Below are 23,269 nucleotides of genomic sequence, written 5' to 3'. Positions count from 1 at the left end.
GAGTGAGAAAAAAACAGGTTTTGTGGTTTTGGGGAGGGATAAGGACACAGAGAGGAGCTCTCCGTGGTTGCTGCCATCAACAGTGGCCACGCAGAGCCTGCGAAGCCAGCACGGGGTGGTTGATTCTCCAGAGGCTGTGGAACCTGCGGGGTTGGGGAGGAACCCCAGTAACGGCACGCAGTGGTGATAGGGAAGTGCACCTGCCACAAGCATTTACTACAGCCTACAAGAAGCTCTGAAGGAGCAGACAGGAACTGTGGTGGGGTCCAGAGAGGCACCGTGCAGAAGCAGAAGCATAACCACATTTGTAGGTCTTGGCTCTGCCATTGACTAGCCATGTTATTTGAGGCCAGTTAACTGAACCACTCTGAGTCTCAATGCCCTTTACTGAAAAAATGGAGTTAGCAGCAGTATGTCTTCAGAGAGTATTTCCCCAATGACTGATCACAAATATCACCTGAAGTACTTCTTAAAGACATTGACTCCCAGGCTTATTCCCTACAGGTTCTGATTCTGTAGGTCTGGGGTGGCATCAAAGGAATTCATAATGTCAGACAGATTTGGGAAACACTGAAGAATGATACTCAAATGTTAGTTAACATTTCATTGACTTGATTTTAGGCCAATTCCTTGCACAAAAGAAAACTGAAGGAGCTCAGATATTGGTCATTATTTTTTTCTTCTGGAACATGGAGGGACCCAAAGTCCCTGCAAAACCACAGGGACTGGGCTTCCCTAGTGGCACAGTGGTTAAGAATCTGCCTGGCAATGCAGGGGACATGGGTTTGAGCCCTGGTCCAGGAAGATCCCACATGCCACGGAGCAACTAAGCCCATGCACCACAACTACTGAGCCTGTGTGCTGCAACTACTGAAGCCCGCATGCCTAGAGCCCGTGCTTCGCAATGAGAAGCCACCATAATGAGGAGCCCTCACACCACAACAAAGAGTAGCCCCTGCTCACTGCAACTAGAGAAAGCCCTCACTCAGCAACAAAGACCCAACACAGCAAATAAATAAATAAATACCACAGGGACTCCTGCGTTTGAACTCCAAACTAATTCCCAGACCATGCCCACAGATACAAAGCGTAAATCCTCAGAAAAGATGGTGAGGACTATGATACTCCGTTTTTTAAAAAGCACCATTAAAAATAAGCTCTTTCTCTTTAGGAGTTAGGGTGCCCGAGTTCTTTCACTAACATGCTATTCTCTTTGGTTTTAGTTTCCCCCACATAAGAGACGGAGAGGGTGATAGTTGCTCCCCCGAAAAAAGATATTTGAAAAATATGGTACTCCTAGGGTCTTCTAGGACAGAAGTAAAATAGCAAAGAAGAGAAAATTCTGAACTTGAAGTTGGATAATGTCAAGAAACTCTGTACATCTATCTCCAGATTAAAGTTCCTTGGGAGGTGGGTAGTGTTCTTAATTCACATTACTCAACTGCTTTTCTCCCTCTCCGGAGCAGGTTTGGGATTCATTTGACTGGGAAGTGGTAGGGGTATCCTGGGGATTTCTAGAAACTTCTAACAACTTCTCCAGCTAGCTCACAGAGTACTGTTACAAATGATGAGGTACCCTAATGCTGTAAGCGGATGCTCTGGGCTATCTGGACCTTCCCTGGAGTCTCACTGACGCTGCCACCACTAGATTGCCCAGAATACCACTGGCTGGTCCATAGGGAAAAGGCTTTGAGAGAGAGTAGAAAGGAAACTGAGTTTTGTCTTTCACGATGGATAATATAGTCTTCAGCCAAAATTTTTCAGGAAATTAATTTTTTATTTAGGCCTAAAAGACATAAATATAACTAGATCCTTAATTCAAAAATTTACAAAATCTTTCTTTCCTTAGTATATTTAATGAGCACTTCAGTTTTTGCTCTAATAGCTATAGGAATTGGAATGCTCTAGGTAAGATATTATTTTTTCATACTTTCTGACAGCTCTTGAAAAACAGCATTTATATGTTCAACAACATCTACTGAACATTTACTAAGTGTCAGGTATTTTACTAAGCATCATTTCGATCCTCAGCTGGAGACTGAAGTTCCACAATTCTGGAGAACTTACCCAAGGGCACTCAGCCTGTGAACGGTAGAGCCAAGATTCGATCCCAAGTGCACCTGACTCCCACATCCATAACCGCTACTTGATTTTTGGTCCCTTTCACACTGTCAACATAAATAAACTTTCCTCCAGAAGCTCCTTTCCACTGAAAAGAAAGCATTCTTCAAATCTAATTTTTTGAAATGGTTGGCTTTACTATTGGGTACTATGACAAGTGCTACAAAAATAAAAATGAAGGATTTCCCTGGTGGTGCAGTGGTTAAGAATCTGCCTGCCAATGCAGAGGGCATGGGTTCGATCCCTCATCCAGGAAGATTCCACATGCCATGGAGCAACTAAGCCCACGAGCCACAATAACTGAGCCCACGTGCTGCAACTACTGAAGCCTGAGTGCCTAGAGCCCGTGCTCCGCAACAAGAGAAACCACCGCAATGAGAAGCCTGTGCACCGGAACAAAGAGTAGCCCCCACTCGCCACAACTAGAGAAAGCCCGGACGCAGTAACAAAGACCCAATGCAGCCAAAAATAAATAAGTAAATAAAATAATAAATGTAAAAAAGAAAAGTTAAAAAAATGAATATGAATAATCATGGGATATGATTTTTCTTACCAGCTGAGGTGCCTCTACTCTTTGTTCAGCCAGATTGTGGACATCAGGAGCAAAGAGTAAGCTAAAAACTCCTTTAATTCCAGACCATGCTAAAACAATTCCCCATTTCCAATTATACTCATAACTTGAATGCATCAGAATAGGGCTCACTAATACAACAGTAAGCAACCTGTGGAGAGAACAACATTTATTTTTAAATCACACCTTATGTATTATTGTTATTTATGGCTGAAACCATGTAGTAAATACCAAATTTCATGTAAAATTTTTCGGAAAAGAGGAGACAATCCAGTTTATTCATAAGTTGTTCAAACTTCCTGGGACTAACCAAACCTACTATCTAAATTTTGCATATAATACTCAAGTCTTGAAAAATAATGTTAGAAATTCCATACAAATACAAGAAATTATCATTAACACTAGGGTGTACTGTTTAGGATTTTGGCAGTAAATTCCTGCAGGGAAACTTCTTCAAATAACATTGACAAGCTCCCTGGAAGGCCACAGCTGGATTCAGAAATTAGGCCAGGAGGACATGTAGATCATGACAAAAATGTAAAATTATTGTAGACACTTTAATAAATTTAGCTCAACCAAATTTTTCTTGAGCTCCCACAAGAATTATGCACTAAATGTCATGTAAATAATTTCAATTTGTGCCTTTCTCTACAGATCATTTTTCTATAGGACCCTATGCCAAAATTTAGAATCTATCTATAGCAGACCTGCACCAAAAGAATATCAGTATTGTCCTTCAAATGAGATTTCAGCAGAAATATAACTGACATGTTCTCAGCCTCAACAAAGATACGGTGTATCAGTCGCCTAACCAGGAATTTCGTAAAAAAATTTAGAGAATTCCTATCATTGAGAAACAGAAAATCCACAATTTGCCATCTATGATATACATAATTAACTTGGGCAAACTCCTCCGCCTTGCGTTTAAGCCTTTTGCAAAGTAATTCTTATCAACCTTTTCAGCCTTACTAAATGATCTTTCTCTAAAATACCATTGAGTTCAGCCAAAATAGAACAATTTATGCCATTTCCTGATATCAAAAACAGGGAGGTAGTATAGCAAAGGCTCTGGAGTCAGTCTACCTGGGTTCAAATTTAGACTTCTTTTACTATGTGACCTTAGACAAGTTATTTTAACCTCTCCAAGCCTCAATTTCTTCATCTGTAAAATGGAGAAATAATAGTCACTGAATTTGCCTCAAAGGACTTTTATGAAGATTCAGTAAAATGAGGCAACATTCACTGGGCTTAGAATGATGTTCAGAATGTGGTCAGCACTTAACACATTAGCAATGATTATGACACCCAGGCCTTTGTCTGGCTCATCATCTCTGAAACACTTTTCTCAACATATCTCTTGTGGAAAGTCCATGCATAGTTTCAGAGCCCCTCAGATGACGCCCTCCACTAAAGTCTCTCCTCTAGTGAGATGGAACCATAAGTTCACACAAGACCTCTGGCACTCACTAGCCACTTGACTTTGGGCAACGCACTTTGCCTTTCTTGTATATAATGGAGATAATAATTCTTATCTCCCAGTGTCCTTATGCAGAGGAAATGAGATAATGGATGCATAGCTGGGTCAAACAATGTGCAAAAAGCCATGTGTCCTTCTTCACACACTGAGACCAGCCGCAGCTTGCACTTGTGCCCCCATGGTGGAAAGAAACGTAAGTCGTACACCCACTCATCTGTGTGAGAGTGCCTATCCAAGTCGCCTGCAGTGCCTTCAGAGTCAGCAGAAGCAATGTTTCATGAGAACATCTTATAACGTAAGCTCTCCTGGCCAGGCCTATCCTGAGTGGAAATGATAATATTTTCAGAGACACTCTCATGAATTCTTGTGGAAGACACAACTGCCACGTGTGGGCAATGTCATCCTAGAAATAGCACACGCTCTTGGGAGTCAAGTTTAAATCCCAACTCTGTCCTCACAATCTGGGTGACTCTAGGCAAGTTTTTAACCTCTCTGGGGCTTCATCTGTGAAATGATGCAATAACACCTACCTCATAGAGTTGTATTAATACTAATGGCACAGTGTACGTGGATAATGCTTAATAAATGGCTTTATCATAGTTATGATGATAATAAGTGATGCTGAAAGTCAACAAAATGTTAGGAGCTATTAATCTGGTCCAGTGGTGCTCAAACTTTAACAAGCATGTTGAAATAGTTTCCTGCGTCTCATCTACAGAGATTAGATTCAGTAAAATGGGATGGGCCCATGAATTTGCATTTCTATCAAGCTCATGGGTTACGATGCTGCTGTTGTTGTGCCTCATCTCATTCTATAGACAAAAGCGTGAAGAGTAAATAGACTTTCCCTCAGTTGCACAGCAAGCTACTGTCAGGACCTTGACAACAATACAGGTTTCCTGACTGCGTGTCCACAGCTCTTTTTGCTATAACCCATTTCTTCTCAATTCTAATTCTGGGCTTGAGAACCTAAGTCCAGTAAGCAAACTTTAAATTATAATTCTTACCTTACAAAATTCACTGCTGCAAATAAGATGAACGTGAAAACTAAAATGTGAAATTGAAAATACTTGGTTTCTGCACATCCAATGACAATGCCAAAGAAAGTGTATATTAAATGTTGGTATACACATGAAAACATTATTAGAAACCTAGGATAAATGGAAAGGAAATCACATTTTAAGGGATGTGTTTTTTAAATCTACATGTCTAGCTCCACCCCCAAAGATTCCTACTGACAGACCAGAGCACAGTGCTTAGGGGATGGGGTTTGTTCTGGTTCCATGTGGTAACGCACCTGGGTCTGGGCCAGGTCTGACTTCTACGGGCAGATCTCAAATCCTGCCTCTTCTTGGTCCCCTCTATTCAGACCTTCCTTTTCAGAGGACTGGGTGACTGTGTCTGTCCCACAAACCAATCTCCCTATAGGTAGGTCTCAAGAGCTACACTAGGAAAAAAGCATTAGGAAGCCTCATTTTAGCTGCAGATTTAACCCTGTTCTCTGATACAGCATTATTCCAATCAAGAAGATAGTCCAATTCTCTGTCTGGTTCCTGTCTCTTGCTTCAATTGATTCAGAACTCCTAGAAGAAAGGGTATGTGTGGGACCTCAAACCCCAAAGCTTCGTTTTATAAAAGTTCAGAAATGATGGAATAACTGAGTAGAATACTTTTTTAAAATATCTCTACAGGACCTTAAAAAAATACCTTACATATAGTAAGATCCCAATAAACATATAATTACTTACACTTATTATTAGTTTCTTACATAAACATGCCCCCCACTTAACACTGAGTGTCTTCTGAGAAGGGACTTATTTTCATATTCTCAAACATAGGATACAATGTCCAGGCCATAGGAGATATTAAGAAAGGATTGATTGAATAGGTAAAAGAATAAACAATTGAATGAATAGAATGAGTAAGTTATAATGATGCTGACAGATGGCATGATTGAGCTCAGAAAACTGTCCAAATTCAGACAAAAAATACATGTTCTATGAACTAGTTATTCCCAAGCTTCTGGCTTTTAAAAACCAGTAAACTGTCATTCACATATATACAAAACTAGAATAAGTTACAGATGCCGTTTTTTTAATTTTGCCAGAGTTATAAAAAAAAATTTATCATCTTCTATGACTGGAATTTCATGAGAGAAATGACATTTTAAATACCAAAAAAGTAGGAAGGACATAATTTCAGAACAAAGAATAGTCCTTTACATTAAAGCAATGAATCTTCATGGGAAAACTAAGATAATGCTTATTTTTCTCATTTTGACATTTGCTTTCATCCGATGTGAGAATTTCTACACTAGACTATGATTTGGTATGAGATAATTCCGAAACAATTCTGTGATTTAGCATGGTTACTCAGAGAACGGCTAACTCATTTGTCTGAGAAGACAGACAAATGGCTTTCCCTCTGTCCACAGATGTCCATATGACACCAGACATAAAGGCTAGATAACAGTTTGCTGGTATTGCATCTGTCTGCTACTTTTCTTTCCCAGCTTTCCCCATGCTAGGAAACTGTCATTCAGGTACACTATAAAGGAAACAAAGGAATAAAGCATTTTTTAAACTTCCCACAATTCAAAGTAAATTTTTATCAAAGAGTTATGTATAAAAAGTACTATGATCTCTGAGCCACTGACACATTATTCATAATAGGAATATCAACGTCAATAATTGCTAGTAGCTTAAGTTCTTTTCAAATATAACTGGCAGTAAAATTAAAAATCAAAAGATAGAAAAAAGTTATAAAAAAGAAATTTTATTAGTGTTCATGAAAGCAGAACAACTTAAGCAATAAATGTCTATGAGATCTATACCAAGTACACAATAGCAGACTTACTTAGTAATTATTAACTCGATCTTCGGTTTAAAGCTTAAGGAATCTAAATTTAGTCCTACGGCAACTAAAGCAACCATACCTGACATTCCCAAAAATTCCACTGGGGAGAAAAAACAAAAATGAATAAAATTAGTTGCATTCAAATCTGCACACTCAGCTACATTATCTTGAGTGAAGAATTGTTGGGAAACATAAAATAGTAGTAGTATTTCTTGGAAAGTTGCTTAAAGAGATTGGCCTAATCCTTCAATCAGGGGTTGACAAACTTTTTCTGTGAAGGATTTTAAAGCTTACAGTCTTTTTCAGTAACAGTCATAACTTAAAGACAATATCTGCTATGAGGAAACCACTAAACAACTTTATTTTAAAACTGATATTATTTAGTATAATCCCAATGTTATAAGAACATATGATGTGAATGCATACATAAATACATGTATGTACATTTATATGTATTTTTTAAAGATTGAGTACATATAACAAAATGTATCAGTGGTTAAATTTATGACATAAGTTTATAGGTGATTTCCTTTTTGACTTTTCAGAATTTTCCCAAAATTCTACAATGAACATGTATTACTTTTATAATTAGAAAAAAAGTCTTTTTATTTTTTTATTTTTTTTATTTTTTTGGGGGTACACCAGGTTCAAGAAAAAAAGTCTTTTAAAAATTACAAACGCTATTACATTAAATGGTATTTCAAATGTTCAAGAAGGGGGAGAGAAATCATAGAACAGGTAGTAAAGGAAGTCATTTTCATCAGCATAAACCCAAGTAGTTAAATATAGAGTTGAAAAACTTTTCTGATTCAATGGAAAGAAACCATCACAGAAAATTGATGCCACAGGGAAGTGGCTCTCTCCATCAAACTCTGTCTCTCTCTTTCTCTCTCTGGCTTAGAAAAAGTGAAGGTCCTCCTAATAGAAGAATCAAAGGGATCTTGTCTCCTAAAAACAACAGGAGTCAGGAATGGATGCTTCCTAACTAGGGTGGAAGCGTTATATTAGGGCGGTGATTGAAGTCTTTTGACATTTATAGCCCAGACAAACGACATAACCAAAAAAAGAGTGAGAGCAATCAGCCCTGGCATGGGTAAGAAAGGAATGCATCATTTCTAGAGAGTTTTAAAACCATTAAAACTGACTAAAAGCTGTCTGTTTTTTATCATCTCTATTCACCAGAAAATCTGACCAATGTCACTGGGAAAAATACTCCTTCTGCTAGGACAGACCCCTCCCACCACCTCCCTTGCTATACCTCTGGCCTAGACTTTTATATAACCCACCATCTTTCATGAATTATACACTGACTCTCTTAAAGTGCCTTTCATACACTTAATTCACATTCTATTCCATGGGCTGATATATTAATATTTCTAGCTGCACTACCTGTCAGCCAACAATGTTCCAATATGCCTATTGTCTGTGTGGCGAGGTCTGTGCAATTTTCTGATTATTTTATTTCATGAAAAAGAATGAATGTGCTGATACAAGAGATTTCTAAAAGCCCAAGTATTGTGAATTTAATACAATAGAGACAAAAATGTGCTCACAGGTAACTCTCTAACCTCAATCAGACACTCCTGGGATTTAAGCCAGTTAACAATGTGTTCATTAATGAGGGAAAAAAATAAAATTAGATAACATGACAGAAAAGTAACATTAAAGCATGTGTAAATGAAAATTTTACCTGTGTTTAGCTTTCTGGCAATGGAACTTCTCCTTATTACTATGTGTTCCTGACTTTTGTTGTCGGGATCTGATTAAGTATAGGAGGAAAGAACTGCCCGAAGTTGTTTTTAACTCCTGAAGCAGAGGAAAGTGTAATGGGTGAGGGAGGGGTATTTGTTTCCTGGGGCTGTTGTAACAGAGTACCCCAAACAAAATGTCTTAAACAACAGGAACTTATTGTCTCATGGTCTGGAGGCTAGAGGTCAAGATCAAGGTTCAAAGCTTTGCAGCAGTGATTCCTTCTGAGAGCTGTGAGGGAGAATCTATTGCAGACTTCTCAAGCACTGGCTGGGAGCACCTCCGTGAACTAGGAGGAAAGGGGAAAGGAACCAACATTTATTGGCTGCCCGACCTTGAGTCCAGTGGTGTGCTGGTAAATATTTAAAAGCAGCAACCTGGGGGTTTAAAAAAAAAAAAAGCCCCAATTGGTAGTGTCTGCCAGTTTCCATGGTCCCACTATGGCCAATTTCAAGCTACCAACATTATGTCACTTGAACACAGCATTGGGAAGAGACATGGACAGTCAGCTCTCATGAGCCAGTAAGAGCTACCTCCAGGACACCAGCCTGAGTGAGGCACAGAACACACATTACCTCACTAATGCCTGCAACGCCCCTCTAAATTAGGTTATACTACATCACTTTTATAGATGCGGAAACTAACTAAAGCTTAGAGAAGTTGGATAATATTCCAAGGTTACCAAGCTAATAAATTGTAAAGATTGGATTTGAAGTTAGCTCTGCCTAACTTCAAAGCTCTTTAAGGACTAATAGTTTATTCAGCCAACATGTGTTAAATTACTATTGGGCATGTGGCGAGTCATGGGCTTGGCTGGGGGAACACAGAATAGAAAATAAATATAAAGATGAATAAGAGACAGCCTCCACCTCAAGGAACTTATGATCTAATGGGGAAAAAAAGGAAATATTAAATTAAATTTTTTCTTCAGCCACTTAAGGCATTCATAATAGGTACATAAGGGAGAAAATACTGAAGAAAGTTGAAGGAAATGAGTCTTCAGTGAATGTTTTCTGTACTTTTACTGACTTGGGTAGTGAGCAACAATGGGTAGAATTTATCTGTAGAGGAAGCAGTGCAGTTTGGTAACTGGAGGTGAAAAGAGGAGTAATGAACCTCTTGATAGCTGGGGCTTTTCACGTATGGAAGTTGCTCCACTGTGCGAGGTAAGAGCAGAAGCAGAATCTGGCCATATTTTTGCCACAGTTACTATGGCTTTTGGGGACTGGCTACCTCAGTCAGGGGGGTAAAAACTTTAGTTCCCAATCTCACTGGACTAAACTAGGAAATGATGGTTGAAGGTCTACCAGTGCCAGCCATTCTGACTCCTGCAATGATTCCACCCTCCTGCTTCTCTTCCAGATGTAGATATACCTGATTTCTGTCTCCTTTCCTACCTCCTAGCCTCAGGTAAGGGTCGCCACTTTACAGTCCCCTCAATTTGGTACCCAGTGAATGGGTACTGTTGAGCTGGAGAAGACCTCAGGAGCATCTCTCCCAGCTTCCTCATTTTAGAGATGGGTTGCTGAGGGTCACAGCAGAAATCGGCTCAGGTCTGATTCCTCTTCCAGGGGACTGCCAGTGGGTAAATGTAAGGTCAAAGTGTGGAGTTAAAAAAGAATAAGAGAGTAACCACATGGAGGAGGAATGCAAAGGGAAGGGACATGGAGTTGAAATTTAGGGGATGTTAAGAGAGACCAGGAAAGAGCTAGAGGTGACAGAAAGATAACACGACAAGACGCACAGAGGAGCCACATCAAGGGGAAAGTGGTTGGGAAGAAGCAAATGGATTCAAGAACAAGGGAAAATTCAAATGCATAAAGTTCACTTTGAGGATAGCATTTTTGGTATCTGTTTCTTTCTTACCAATGTAGAAAGTCAAGTACACCATTGAGATACAAAGAATGATATTGGTCAGTGTATTGCTAAACAGGTCAGTCAATATAAACTGAATGACCCTTGCACACCAATATCCACATACTATGCTTCCCAAAATGTCCATGCTGAGGCCCATGATTACATGTAACTCTAGAAAAAGAAAAGAAGAAGAAAGTTGAACTGTATATTTTTTTCTTTCATTAATGGCATTTGGGTCTATGCACTTTGGTTTGCCCTTGAGATTTTGAGTGGGGACCTTGTTCTTCAGCAGATGGGAGTCTCCCATGAAAGCCTGGCAACAGAGGCTTTCTGGGGATATATTTCCCTTACAGTCTGTAGCTTGAAGTTTGCTTATTTGGAGATAGCAGACTCACATGCCTTCAGGAGTCAGGCAAGGAGCATAAACGTGAAAAACCTATGACAAACTGGAGGGTCAACAATCAACCAAAAGACATTCAAATTCAAATTTCTTTTTACAAACTATGTCAGGGCCAAGCACACCATGTCTGGCATCCCCGCCAACCTGCAGTCTATTTGTGACTCCTGCCCCCATCCCAGGGGATATCTGGGAAATGGAGGAGGAAAATTTTCCATAGTCACAATAACTGGGGGCAATAGTGGCAGTTCGTGAGCAGGTACCAGACAAAGCTGAGGGTAGACCTAAATAACGATTGTTCCACCCCAGATGCCTTTAGCTCCCCCACTGAGAAGCACTGCAAACCTCTCTTTATTACCAAAATTTCTTTCTCCTTGTAGCACCTCTCTCCTCCTACCAGTATTTCATAAACGTACCAGGAAGACACATTTTCCCTCTTCATGCTGTGATTTTCCCTTCTTTCTTCTCTCCCAGTACCACAACTGGAAAGCATGGAAGTCAACCTGCTCTGTATCCCAGTGAACTTTAACAACGTGAGTCTGACTATTATCACTTCTAGGACCTGACTTTCCAGTGCTGCTTGAACCATTCTGCTTTCACCCTCAGACTCAAATCCAGAACCAAGCTAGTTCTTAACATCCACTCACTGAGATCCAGATTGATCTAGGAAAGAAGTAAATCTAAGCTGGATAACACAATTGTGTGTGTGTGCACATGCACATATTGAGGGAGATGAAATCATTTCTTTAAGTTTTTCCCCCTTAATCTCTAAGAAAACACATAGATGGGAATTATTTTCTTGTAACCTGATATACTATTTTAATTGGTCCATGAGTCAAGTATAGAGAAAGCAGTAAAGTTATGACATCTTGAACATATTTTAATTTCAGTATGAACTGAAATGCCCCATGTAAGAATGATTTTAGGAAATATACAGAGAAAAAAATGCTCTTACCCTTAAAATTGGAAATGCTAAGTATGTTGCTCCGAAAAATTCCAAAACAAATGGATGTGAAGCCACAGATGATCATTGATTCTCCTCTAATGATGTCAATATATATTTTAGAAATGCCTGAGAAAGGAAATATAAAATATAATTTAATATAATGCATGAAAATGATGCTCTTTCACAGGAAACACAAAAATAGAAGAGAAGGAATATGCTAGAAGAAAAAGGAGACCACAACTGGGATGAGTCTATATGACAATCACAATCACCATTTTTTTAATTTTTCCATTGTGCTTTCTGTATCTCCAGTGGCAAAGGAACACGGCGATAGCACATCTTGAAGCAGCCATTGCCACAAAGCATGCTAAAGCTTTGCAATGAGACAAAGTGCTTCTCAGGTCACTACATTTAGCTTGAATAAATATGAATCGTTAGACTCCAAAAGAATCACATTTTAGAAATAAGTACAAAATATGATCTAGCAATTCTACTCCTAGACATATACCCAAGAGAACTGAAAACATATGTCCACACAAGAATTTGTACATGAATGTTCACAGCAGCATTTTCATAATAGTCAAAAAGTGGAAACAACACATAGTTCTTCAGCTGATAAAAAGATAAACATGTGATCTATCCCTACAATGGAATATTACTCAGCCACAAAAAGGAATGAGGTACTGACTGATACACGTTACAACATGGATGAACCTTGAAAATAGTACACAAAGTGAAAGAAATCAGACACAAAAATCACATATTTTATGGTTTGATTTATATGAAATGTCCGGAATAGGCCAATCCATAGACAGAAGATAGATTACTTGTTGCCAGGAACTTGGGGGACAAGGGAATGAGGATGAATGACTGCTAATAGGTATTAGATTTCTTTTGAAGTGGATGAAAATGTTCTAAAATTAGATAGTGATGAATCTGTAAATATATTAAAGACCACTGGATTGCACAATTTCAAAGGATGAACTTTATGATACATGGGTTACATCTCAATAAAGCTGGTATTTAAAATTAATTTTTAAATTAATTTTGTAAAATTGGTATAGATGAACTTATTTACAAAGCAGAAATAGAGACACAGACATAGAGAATGACATTTGAATACCAAGGGGGATGGGGGGAGGGTGGGATGAATTAGGAGATTGGGATTGACATATATACACTATTGATACTATATATAAAATAGGTAACTAATGAGAACCTACTGTATAGCACAGGGAACTCTACTCAGTGCTCTGTGGTGACCTAAATGAGAAGGAAATCCAAAAAAGAGGGGAAATATGTAGACGTATAGCTGATTCACTTTGCTGTACAGTATAAATTAACACAATATTGTAAAGCAACTACACTCCAATTAAAAAAATTAATTTTGTACTTAAAATCTTATTGGCACTTAACATTCATTAACAGTTTAGTTTAATGGAAAATAAAATCAAATTAATTGCCTAGTGTAATACAACTTATAAGTAGGATGATAGTGACTGGTACCTGTCCATCCAGTATCTATCCTCTGTTCTTGGTAACAAAACTGGTTTTATTCAGGGTGGCAATGTGGTCAGCTAAATGACAACTTTCCCCCAACTCCTGGGCTTCTAAGAGTGGCCACTGAAATATAAGTGGAAGTTACTGAGTGGAACTTTGGGGACATTTCTTGGAGAGAGAGGAGACTTGGCTGAAAGGAGCATCTTTCTGTCCCTTGCTCTTCTTCCTTTTCCTGCCTGAAATATGGGGTGATGGCTGGAACTTTAGCAGCCAACTTGTGATCCTGAGGATGGAAGCCATACACAAAGGAGAGGAGCAGATAAATAAACCTTACAATACACTATCATTTTGCTTTAAATATTCATTATCTTTTAAAGAGATTAAAAATAATAAAAAGTCATATTTTTCCATCTGTTTACAATTATGGTACTTTCCATTCTTTTATGTAGATGAAATTTCCCATCTGATTCCATTTTCTTTCAGCCTGAAGGACTTCCTATAACATTTTTTGTAGTGTAGGTCTGTTGGCAATAAATTCTTTCCACTTTTATATGTTTAAGTCTTTATTTCTCTTTTACTTTTGAAAGACATTTTCACTGAGAATTCTAAGCTGGCAGTATTTTTCTTTTAGGAGTTTAAAAACGTTGCCCACCATCTTCTGGCTTGTAATGTTTCTGAAGAGAATTCTGTTATCATTATTATTTTTATTTCTCTGTGTATAATATGTCTTTTTTTTTTTTCCTCTGGCTGCCTTTAAAATTTCCTCTTTACCACTGGTTTTTAGGGCTTTGACTTTTATGTGCCATGGTGTAGTTTTCTTTGTGTTTCTTGGGCTTGGGTTTTGTTGAGCTTCCTGAATCTGTGGCTTTATAGTATCCAACAAATATAGAAATTTTTCATCCATTATTTCTTCAAATATTTTTTGGTCCTCCCTCTCTGTCTCTCCCCTTTCTTTTAGAAACTTGTATATTAAGGCACTGAAGTTGTCCCACAGGTCACTAATGTTCTGTTTTGTTTTGTTTTTCGTATCTTATTTATTTTTTTAGTCCTGTTCTGTCTGTGCTTCATCTTGGATAGTTTCTACTGCTACATCTTCAAGTTCACCAATCCCTTCTTATATTGTGTCTAATCTGACACAGCACTAATTCCATCCTGTGTATTTTTTGTCTCAGACATTGTGGGTTTCATCTCTAGAAGTCTGATTTAGGTTTCTTTTATATTTATCATGTCCAGTGGTGTGCTGATAAACCAGCTTTCCAAAATTAAAAAAGGCTTGATTTGTAGCATTTGCCAACTTCATGTGCAAATACTCCCACCATAACTAACTCAAAGCTACCAAAGTTTTAACAACTGGCTCGCAAAATTCCTAATTATTTAACAAGCGGCCCTCATGAGCTGATAGGAGTAATTATACCCCATACTCAATCTTTCTTCTAACTTTTTGGACCAATGGAATATAGTTACAACACCTGTTTTAATATATACAATGTATTCATATTTTCCAGCTTCTTTGCATGTCTCCCAATATTTTATTACAGATTACAGAACTGTATGTTTTACTGAATTAGGTGTTGTATTTTTTTGTATTCTTATAAGCTTTGTTCAGGAATGCAGTTGTTACTTGCAAACAATTTGACCTTTTTGAGGCTTGCTTTTTAGATTTGTTAAGTAGTGCCAGAGCAGCCTTTCATCAAAAGTTACTTTTCCCTGCTACTGAGGCAATAACCTTCTGAGTCCTCCACCTGATGTCCTATAAATTATGATGGTTTTCCATGCTGGCTGTAGTAAACATGAAAGGGATTTTTCCCTTTGCTCCTTTGAGTATTTTCCTTCCCAGCCTTGGGCAGTTTCTTCACATGCATGCACCAACGAGTACTCACCCAAAGACTCAAGTGGCGTCTCTGCAGCTCCAGAATTCCTTCTTCAGTACAGCTTTCATTTCTGCAGTAATTTCCCCATGAACTCTTAACTGCTTTGCCCTTCCTGGACTCCCAACTCTAAATCTCCCCTACTCAAAGAAACCACCAGGCTCCACCTAGGTTATCTTTCCCTACATGAAGACCTAGAAACTCTCTTCAGGTAATAAGCTGTGGCTACCACAATCAAGAACAGACCTCTTTTTTCCTCTCTCGGGGATCTCTGTCCTGCACGGCCTGATGTCCACTATCTGAGAACTATTTTTCATTTTTGTATATTTGTCTAGTTTTTTAGTTGGTTCAGGCAGAAAGGTAAATCTAGTCCCTGTTACTCCATCTTAACTACAGGCGTTATATAGAGGGACCCAGTGTCCCTGAGGAGTTCATGGAGCTATAGGCCAGCCCTGGACTTCTTTTACTTAAGAGCATAAACCCAAAATTAAGAACATATGACACACAATGGTACATCATGCAGCCTAATATAATTACAAATTGATATAGAAAAAATTATACAACTACATGGTTTTTTAAAGCAGCTGTTTAATATATTCCATTGCATCAAAATCCAAACTGATCACATTAAATGACACTAATTTTTTTTAATCCAAGCAGAACTGGATCTGATTAAGATTCTACTTTTTCTTCCTTTGGTGTTTTGAAACACATAATAATTAAATATATAGTTGGGGGTTTTCATTATTACTATTTTTAAAATATGCTATATAGTTGAAAAGAAAGTAAATCTCTATTTTCCAAGTGCTTGATCTGAGTATATGAAACATCAGAATATTTAGAGTCTATGTATCTTTTTTTTCATATTTAACAAATACTCTAATTTTTTCTTCTTTTTTATTACTTCTTTACTTCTGTATCTTTTTTTAAATACACCTTTATTGGAGTATAGTTGCTTTACAATGTTAGGTTAGTTTCTACTGTACAATAAAGTGAATCAGCTATATTTATCCATATATCCCCATATCCCCTTCATCTTGAGCCTCCCTCCCTCCCACTCTTCCTATCCCACCCCTTTAGGTCCTCAGAAAGCACCATGCTGATCTTCCTGTGCTATGGAGCAGCTTCCCACTAGCTATCTATTTTACAACTGGTAGTGTATATATGTCAATGCTGCTCTCTCATTGCAGAAATTCTCCTGAATGATAGGATAAATACCAGGATAATACAGAATTTCTGATAACTCAGTGCCTTATTGTGGATCAATATTCAGGCTGTTTATTTCTGTTCTTTGTGCTTCATTATTGTAGCCAATAAAGAAAGCAAAGAAAATAAAAGGCAAGGTAAGTTATAATCATCTTATGTTACTACTTGTTACTAACTTTGACTATGACAGAAGACACAAAATACTGGTTAAACAGGTTTGAAGATTATTAGCATATCTGATTTAGCTGGTCAAGAAACTCTTTAATTCTTCCCTCAGATTCAGTGAGTCAACCAAGAGCAAGTAAAGCGTAAGGTTTGTTGTACGAAGTTTTGAATCTGATGTAGTTATTTTTTATAGTAAAACACCACAAGAATCACCCTCCACATTTTTTACTGGCTTAATGTGAACTAACATATTCATTAATTCATTGTAAAATTTGGAAAAGGAAAGAATGAAACAAAAATCATCTGTAATTTCATGACTCGGATAAAACCATTTGAATATTGAAGTCTTTTTCAAAGCATATAATTCCTTTTACTTCACTGAGGTTATTTACAAGCTCCCATTCCAGATTTGTTTTAAAGTAAAAATTGTTTGAGCCCTGCGCATTCTTTTAAAGCAGGTAATGAATAGACAAGTTCCTTTAACTTGCATGTGAACACGCACTACTGTTTTCAGTAGGTCAGGCTACCTCAGACTTAACCTGCTTCTGCAGGTTTTATAGTGCACAAGGGTGCCACATCAAATGAAGCCCCAGTCACGCTGTAGGAACTGCAGCTTCATATGTTATTATGGTAATTTTAGGCATATGGCAAAAAAATATTTTTCCTTAAAAAAGTAATGTACTATGACAATTAGGTAGAAAGGATCATTTTTTAACTAATTCACACAAAGGTGAAGATGTCACTAGGCAAAGATGTCACTGAGTTCCAGAACCATGTACCACCTGAGTATTATTGACATAAAGAAAATATCAACTAAATCAAATACCTTTACTAGTTTTCTTTTAAAGAAATAAAAGACTTTCTACTCCTTTTTGGAAAAAAAATTTGAGTATGGAAACTGCAATAAATAAAGTTTATAGTTTATTAGAGCCTCTTACAGTCAAGAGATTGCAGAAAAGAGAGCAGGAAGATAATGAGATGAATATAACAAGTAGCAAATACAAACAGCTAAAGGAGAAAAACAGATGAAGAAAAGATAAGAAAAAGTTGTACCTACAGGAAAAAAACAGAGAGAAAAAGAAGACAGGATCAGACTCTTTGAGAAATATCTAGCAACAATTTAGAATATCACAGGCAAAAGTGTCAAAACCTCTTAAGTTTCTCAACTGTAAGTATAAATGGGTGTAAAAATGTGAATATAACCTGCCAGAAAGGTTGTAGCTGTCCCACCCCAATCATAAGGCGATATATTTCCACTAAATATAACTGAAACCTTAAAGCCAGTTAGTTAATTATTTCTGAGTCAAAAACCAGAAATAGCATCTAACCATTTTATGTTTTTACTGCTGTGCTAGTAAAACATAACAACAGGCTATTTCAGAGTGAAATTACCTTTTACCAAGTAAGATGGGAAGTAGTGCAGAATCCCTAACCCTCTTGGGAATAAGCTTTTATTGAGTAACATATTTGCCAGACTATACTTTCACCTCATTTCTTTTAAATAAACTACAACTCCTTCTCCCACATGCCCAAGGTTAGCTGCTCCAAAATAAAGGCAGCTCTAACAAGAGGTACCTAGGCCTTGGAAAAGTACCATAAGAGATAGGGCCAAGTCTCTACCTTGTGGCTTAGAACTCAATGGAATGGAGTAGAATGCTAATTTTATCACCTTCTAGAAAGATAACATTTTCTCTTGAAAAAAATTATTTGAGATTCTTTATCTCAGATCCCGGGTTGCCTTATTGACTTTGCATACTTCAGTCAATGCTCCATCTCCAAGGAAAAAAGCACAAATATCTACGCTGCTGGATGCATAATTTGTGGAAGCAAAATATTATCAAAAGGAAATAATATATCCTCTTATCTTCAAAATAAGAGAAATAAATCTGACATACCAATAGTTTTCAGTGAATTCACAGAATGAACTGGATCTGTAATGGCAAGGGTCATGCTAAAGAGGAGGCAAGATTGCAAATCCCATGAATTGCTATTGAATTTCAGAACCACATATCCAATTATGATGAATGTTGTAGAAAAGCTGATCAATCCAGTTAACACAGCCTGTGAAACCAATTCATAGCATAGTATTAGATTTAACACCTAAACATGGTATGACTGCATTTACTCATGTAAGAATCAGATCTTGCTATATATTTTATACAATTACTCGGGAAGATAACTTTAAAAGGTATTCTGATTCACCTGCCTCAAAGAAACCACCCTTTCCAAACAAATAAGATTCTATCTGACTATGAAAAGACCAATTCACCCCTCTTTCTTGGTGCTATTCCAGCTTAATAGTTCTCCACATCAAAATGTTCTAAAACGGAATGCAAATTTTTCTTGCTTCCGTGTAAAACTCTTCCCCAGTGATGATCTGCAGGGCTCCAGGCAGAAAGAGAGGTAAAACAATGAGCAAAAAAAAAGCACGTGCCAGCTGATTTGGCCCCCTTATTAAGGGCTGTCTGGAAGAATCCACAGTCAGCAAACTTTTGTATACATTTCATTGCCCAATGGTTTTCTGGCACTACCACATCATAGCATCAGGGATGCTGGGAAATGTAGCACTATTTCACACTGGGCCCACTACCATATATTCAAAATACAGTGAGTCACTCGGTTAGTGAGAAAGAAAGGAAGAGGCGATCAGCAACGCCTGCCTTAAAATTAGCAACAGAATGCAAAACTTTTAAACAAGCAGAAGGAACAAAGCGGATAAAGAAAACAGCATCGATTGACTGAGAAAGGAAAAAAGAATGAGAAAAAGCAGAGGAAGAGCATCATAAAGAAAAGTATAAAATTATATGGGAGAAATAAATCTATTTCTTTTGATTTTTAAAAATTTATCTTTAATTTATATACGGTAAAATTCATTCTTTTGACGTATAGTTATATGAGGGTTTTTTTTGGGGGTGGGTGGTTTTTTGTTTTCGGTTTTTTTTTTTTGGTTTTGGCCAAACTTTTTATTTAGTATGCTGTGGTTGCTTAACACACACTTAAATAGTCTTATTGGGGAGGGGGAAAGGGGAGTTTCTTGTAGATTCCCAAGGAAATGTCAGAAAAGCTAAACATGACCAGCATTATCCATTTGCTTTTTTGGGTTTACTGGGCGAATGGCACTTTCCTTACATATAAGCATCTGATCTCAGGTTTTTCATACTGAGAACACTGAGATTTCAGTTTGAAGACACTCTGAAATCCCAAGAGTAGCATACCCCAACCACCCTCTAATAGCTAGCTTGTTTGTATAGGCAGGAGGATTCACCTCTCCATTTTAGATGACTAGGTATTTCGTGGAAGATCTTAGAATCGCTTGCCGCATCATTTACTGGGGAAAATCTTAAAGGAAGTGGCCTTTAGGGACACTTTTACCTGGAAAATTACAACACTAGGACACATGTCATCTTAACACACTTAACATTTGCTTGTTGAAAGCACTGTCATAAAATCAAAGATTAAACATGTTTTACTATTTTTCCCTCACAAGAACATAAAAACTATGGAAGGCATACTTAACAGGAAATTTTTAAAAAAGTAACACAATCTTTCCTTTTAGTAGAGTCCTTGGGTAGTTATGACAGAATACGCTCCACTTTTGTTTGTTTGTTTGAACAGGGATTTTGGTCCAAAGTTTTGTTTGCTTTAATATCTGCTTCTGCCTCCCCCTCTATCAGGTCGGCTTTCTCCACAGCCACCACCTCTTGGTGCTCCGCGGCTGGAACTGCTGCAGGAATCTCTTGGAGGAGGGTACCCCCTTGCCATGGAAGGGGAAGCCCTCTTTCTTATCTGCCAACCTGATCACGACCACTTGAGTAGAGATCACTTCGGCTGCTTGAGTAGCTGTCTCGACTTCCACCATATCCGTCACGTGAGCTGCTGTAATCATCATGGCGACTGCTTCCCCATAAAGACGGAGGGGGCTCTCGTGTAGATGGAGCACTGCGTGAGTTACCGTAACTCTCCTATGAATCTCTGTAGGGACCTCCTCTTGGATGATCTGAATACTCACGATCACGACCATAGGCATCTCTATCACTATAGCCTCTTGATGGATAGTCATCACGTGAACTGGAATGACCATAATCATGGTATAAGAATAATCTTTTGGTGGTGGTGCTTAATCTCTTGTATTACGAGAATTTGGGTAATCTCTGCTTGAATAGCTGTCTTTAGTAGCAAATCCATCATCTCTTGGGGACAAATAAACATCTCTACAAGAGGGCAGGGGTTCCCTTCGAGGTGGACCTCTATAACTAGCTCTTCCACGTGATACAGGAGCTCTTCCTCCCATTCCAGTGCTGCCGCGAACTGGTCCTGAAGGGGCAGATCTTTTAGGAGGGGGACCCCCACTTCGCGGTGGTAGTCCTCTTTTTACTGGAAGTGGTCCCCTGGAAGAACTCATGTTAAAATTCATGAAATAGCCAAGATCATCCATGTGCCCTCCACGTGAGGGAGGTCCCCTAGTTCCTCCTCTTCTGCCTCTAAGGCCTCTTGGTGGGCCTCTGCTTCTTGGAGGTGGAGGTGGTCCACGTCTACCACTTTCGAATGATGGTTTAGTGGCTTGTTCTACCTTGATGGCTTTTCCATCTAAGGACTTTCCATTCATGTCTCTGGCTGCATCCTTAGCATCTGCTGGGCTTTCAAAGGTGACAAAAGCAAATCCTCTAGATTTGTTGGTTTCACGATCTTTCATCAAGAGAACTTCCACTATTCGTCCGTGTTTGCCAAATACTGATTCAAGGGCTTTCTCGTTTGTTTCTTTATTGAGGCCACCGATGAAGAGCTTTCCTGGGCCATCTGTTCAACAATTTTTCCCCCGTGGTGAAAGTGTTCTGGGGGGGGGGGGGGGGGGTGACGACGGTTTCAAGCCCCTACGAGCTCGCTGACAGCAGCTTCCTAGCTGCTCAGCACGCGGGAGGGCGGGCGGGCGGTCGGTGCCGAGAACGGGAGAGGGAAGCAGCTCGCACTACTGAGCAACGAGCTAGTTAAATGAGTTTTGACAAATGCAGTCATGTAAACATGACCACAATGAAAAATCAAAGCAGATGCACCACCGCAAAAAATTTCTTCATGCTGCCGCTTTGTAGTCAATTTCTTCCCTCCTCCCCACTTCCTTGCAACCAACGGTCTGTTTTCCAAAGCTATAGTTTTGCCTTTGAGAGAAGGAAGGAATTATACATAGTGTACCCTTTTGAATGTGGTTTCTTTCTGTTAGCATAATGCATTTAAAATTCTTCCATACTGTGCCTATCAAGAGTATTCCATTGTAAGATGTGGCACAATTTCTTTATTCATTCAGTTTGAAAAACATTTGAGCTGCTTCCAGACGTTTGAGATTTTTTCCTTTTTTTCTTTTTTCTTTTTTATTTCAGCTGCGCTGTGCAGCTTGCTGGATCTTAGTTCCCTAACTAAGGATCAAATCTGCACCCTCTGCAGTAGAAGCAGGGAGCCCTAACCCCTGGACCACTAGGGAATTCCCCAGACTTTTGAGATTATGAATAAAGCTGCCATAAAGATTCACACAGGGACTTCCCTGGTGGCAGCAGTGGTTAACACTCCAAGCTCGCAGTGTAGGGGGCCCGGGTTCAATCCCTGGTCAGGGAGCTAGATCCCACATGTATGACGCAATTAAGAGTTCACATGCCACAACTAAGGAGCCCGCCTGTTGCAACTAAGACCTGGTGCAATAAAATAAATAAATATTTTTTAAAAAAAGGATTCACACAGAGGTTTTAGTGTAAATTAAGTTTTCATTTCTTATGGATAAATACATAAGAATGGAACTGCTGGGTCACACAGCAAGTATATATTTAAGTTTATAAGAAACCCCCAAACTGTTTTCCAAAGTGACTCTACCATTTTGCATTCTCACCAGCAATGTATGAGAGTTCTAGTTTCTCTGCATTCTTACCACCACTTGGTATTAATCAGGTTTGTTCTTTTTGCGGCTGTTGCCATTCTAATAGGAATGTCAGTGGTATCTCAGTATGGTTTTAATTTGTATTTCCCTAATAACTTAAGATGTTGAGCATCTTCCAAAGACTTATCTTCCATCTATATATTTTCCTTGGTGTTTCAAATCTGCTAAAATCTTTTTCCCATATAAATCTATTTTTAATTACAATAAACATTACCCCTAAAATACAAAAACAAAAACAAAAAAAACACAAAAGCCCAGCAGAGATTCTCAACATGGATAAAATAATAAAATCCAGCTATATCTTATTGAAAAGACATCTAAACATAAGGACATCAAAATCTTGAAACTAAAAGAATGGAAAAATTTTAGCAGGCAAATAATAACTAAAAGAAAGTTAGTATAACTATAATAACACCAGATGAAATTGACTTAAAACAAAAGCATTATTTGGGACAAAAGTGTAACTAAATAATGAGGAAAAAATTAACTAAGAAAATAATACTTCTACAAAAATCAAAGAGTTGATATACAAAGCACATTCTCTGGTCACAATGTGATCAGAGAAATGATGATTTAAAAGCCATATTTGGACACGGCTTTTAAAACAACAGGTCAAAGAAAAAAGTATAAAATTTA

The 23,269-nt window shown here is 38.2% G+C and overlaps 1 protein-coding gene and 1 pseudogene across 1 annotated transcript in view; both read right to left on the bottom strand.

The window, feature by feature from the left end:
- Nucleotides 1-23,269, bottom strand: part of SLC9C2 (solute carrier family 9 member C2 (putative)) — a 79,472-nt gene that overhangs the window by 52,355 nt on the left and 3,848 nt on the right. Inside the window, exons 4-9 of the mRNA XM_057727238.1 lie at nt 18,609-18,774; nt 11,984-12,100; nt 10,641-10,802; nt 7,026-7,125; nt 5,177-5,320; nt 2,675-2,843 (exon numbers count right to left, since the gene is read on the bottom strand). Coding sequence (XP_057583221.1) covers nt 2,675-2,843; nt 5,177-5,320; nt 7,026-7,125; nt 10,641-10,802; nt 11,984-12,100; nt 18,609-18,774 — 858 coding nt within the window. The remainder of the gene's footprint in view (nt 1-2,674; nt 2,844-5,176; nt 5,321-7,025; nt 7,126-10,640; nt 10,803-11,983; nt 12,101-18,608; nt 18,775-23,269) is intronic.
- On the bottom strand, nt 20,356-21,931 carry LOC130848015 (RNA-binding motif protein, X chromosome-like; annotated as a pseudogene).

Source organism: Hippopotamus amphibius, chromosome 3 (genome assembly GCF_030028045.1).
Source record: "Hippopotamus amphibius kiboko isolate mHipAmp2 chromosome 3, mHipAmp2.hap2, whole genome shotgun sequence".
Taxonomy (NCBI): domain Eukaryota; kingdom Metazoa; phylum Chordata; class Mammalia; order Artiodactyla; family Hippopotamidae; genus Hippopotamus; species Hippopotamus amphibius.
The sequence above is the reverse complement of the archived record's forward strand: the minus strand, read 5'-3'. Positions and strand labels throughout refer to the sequence as shown.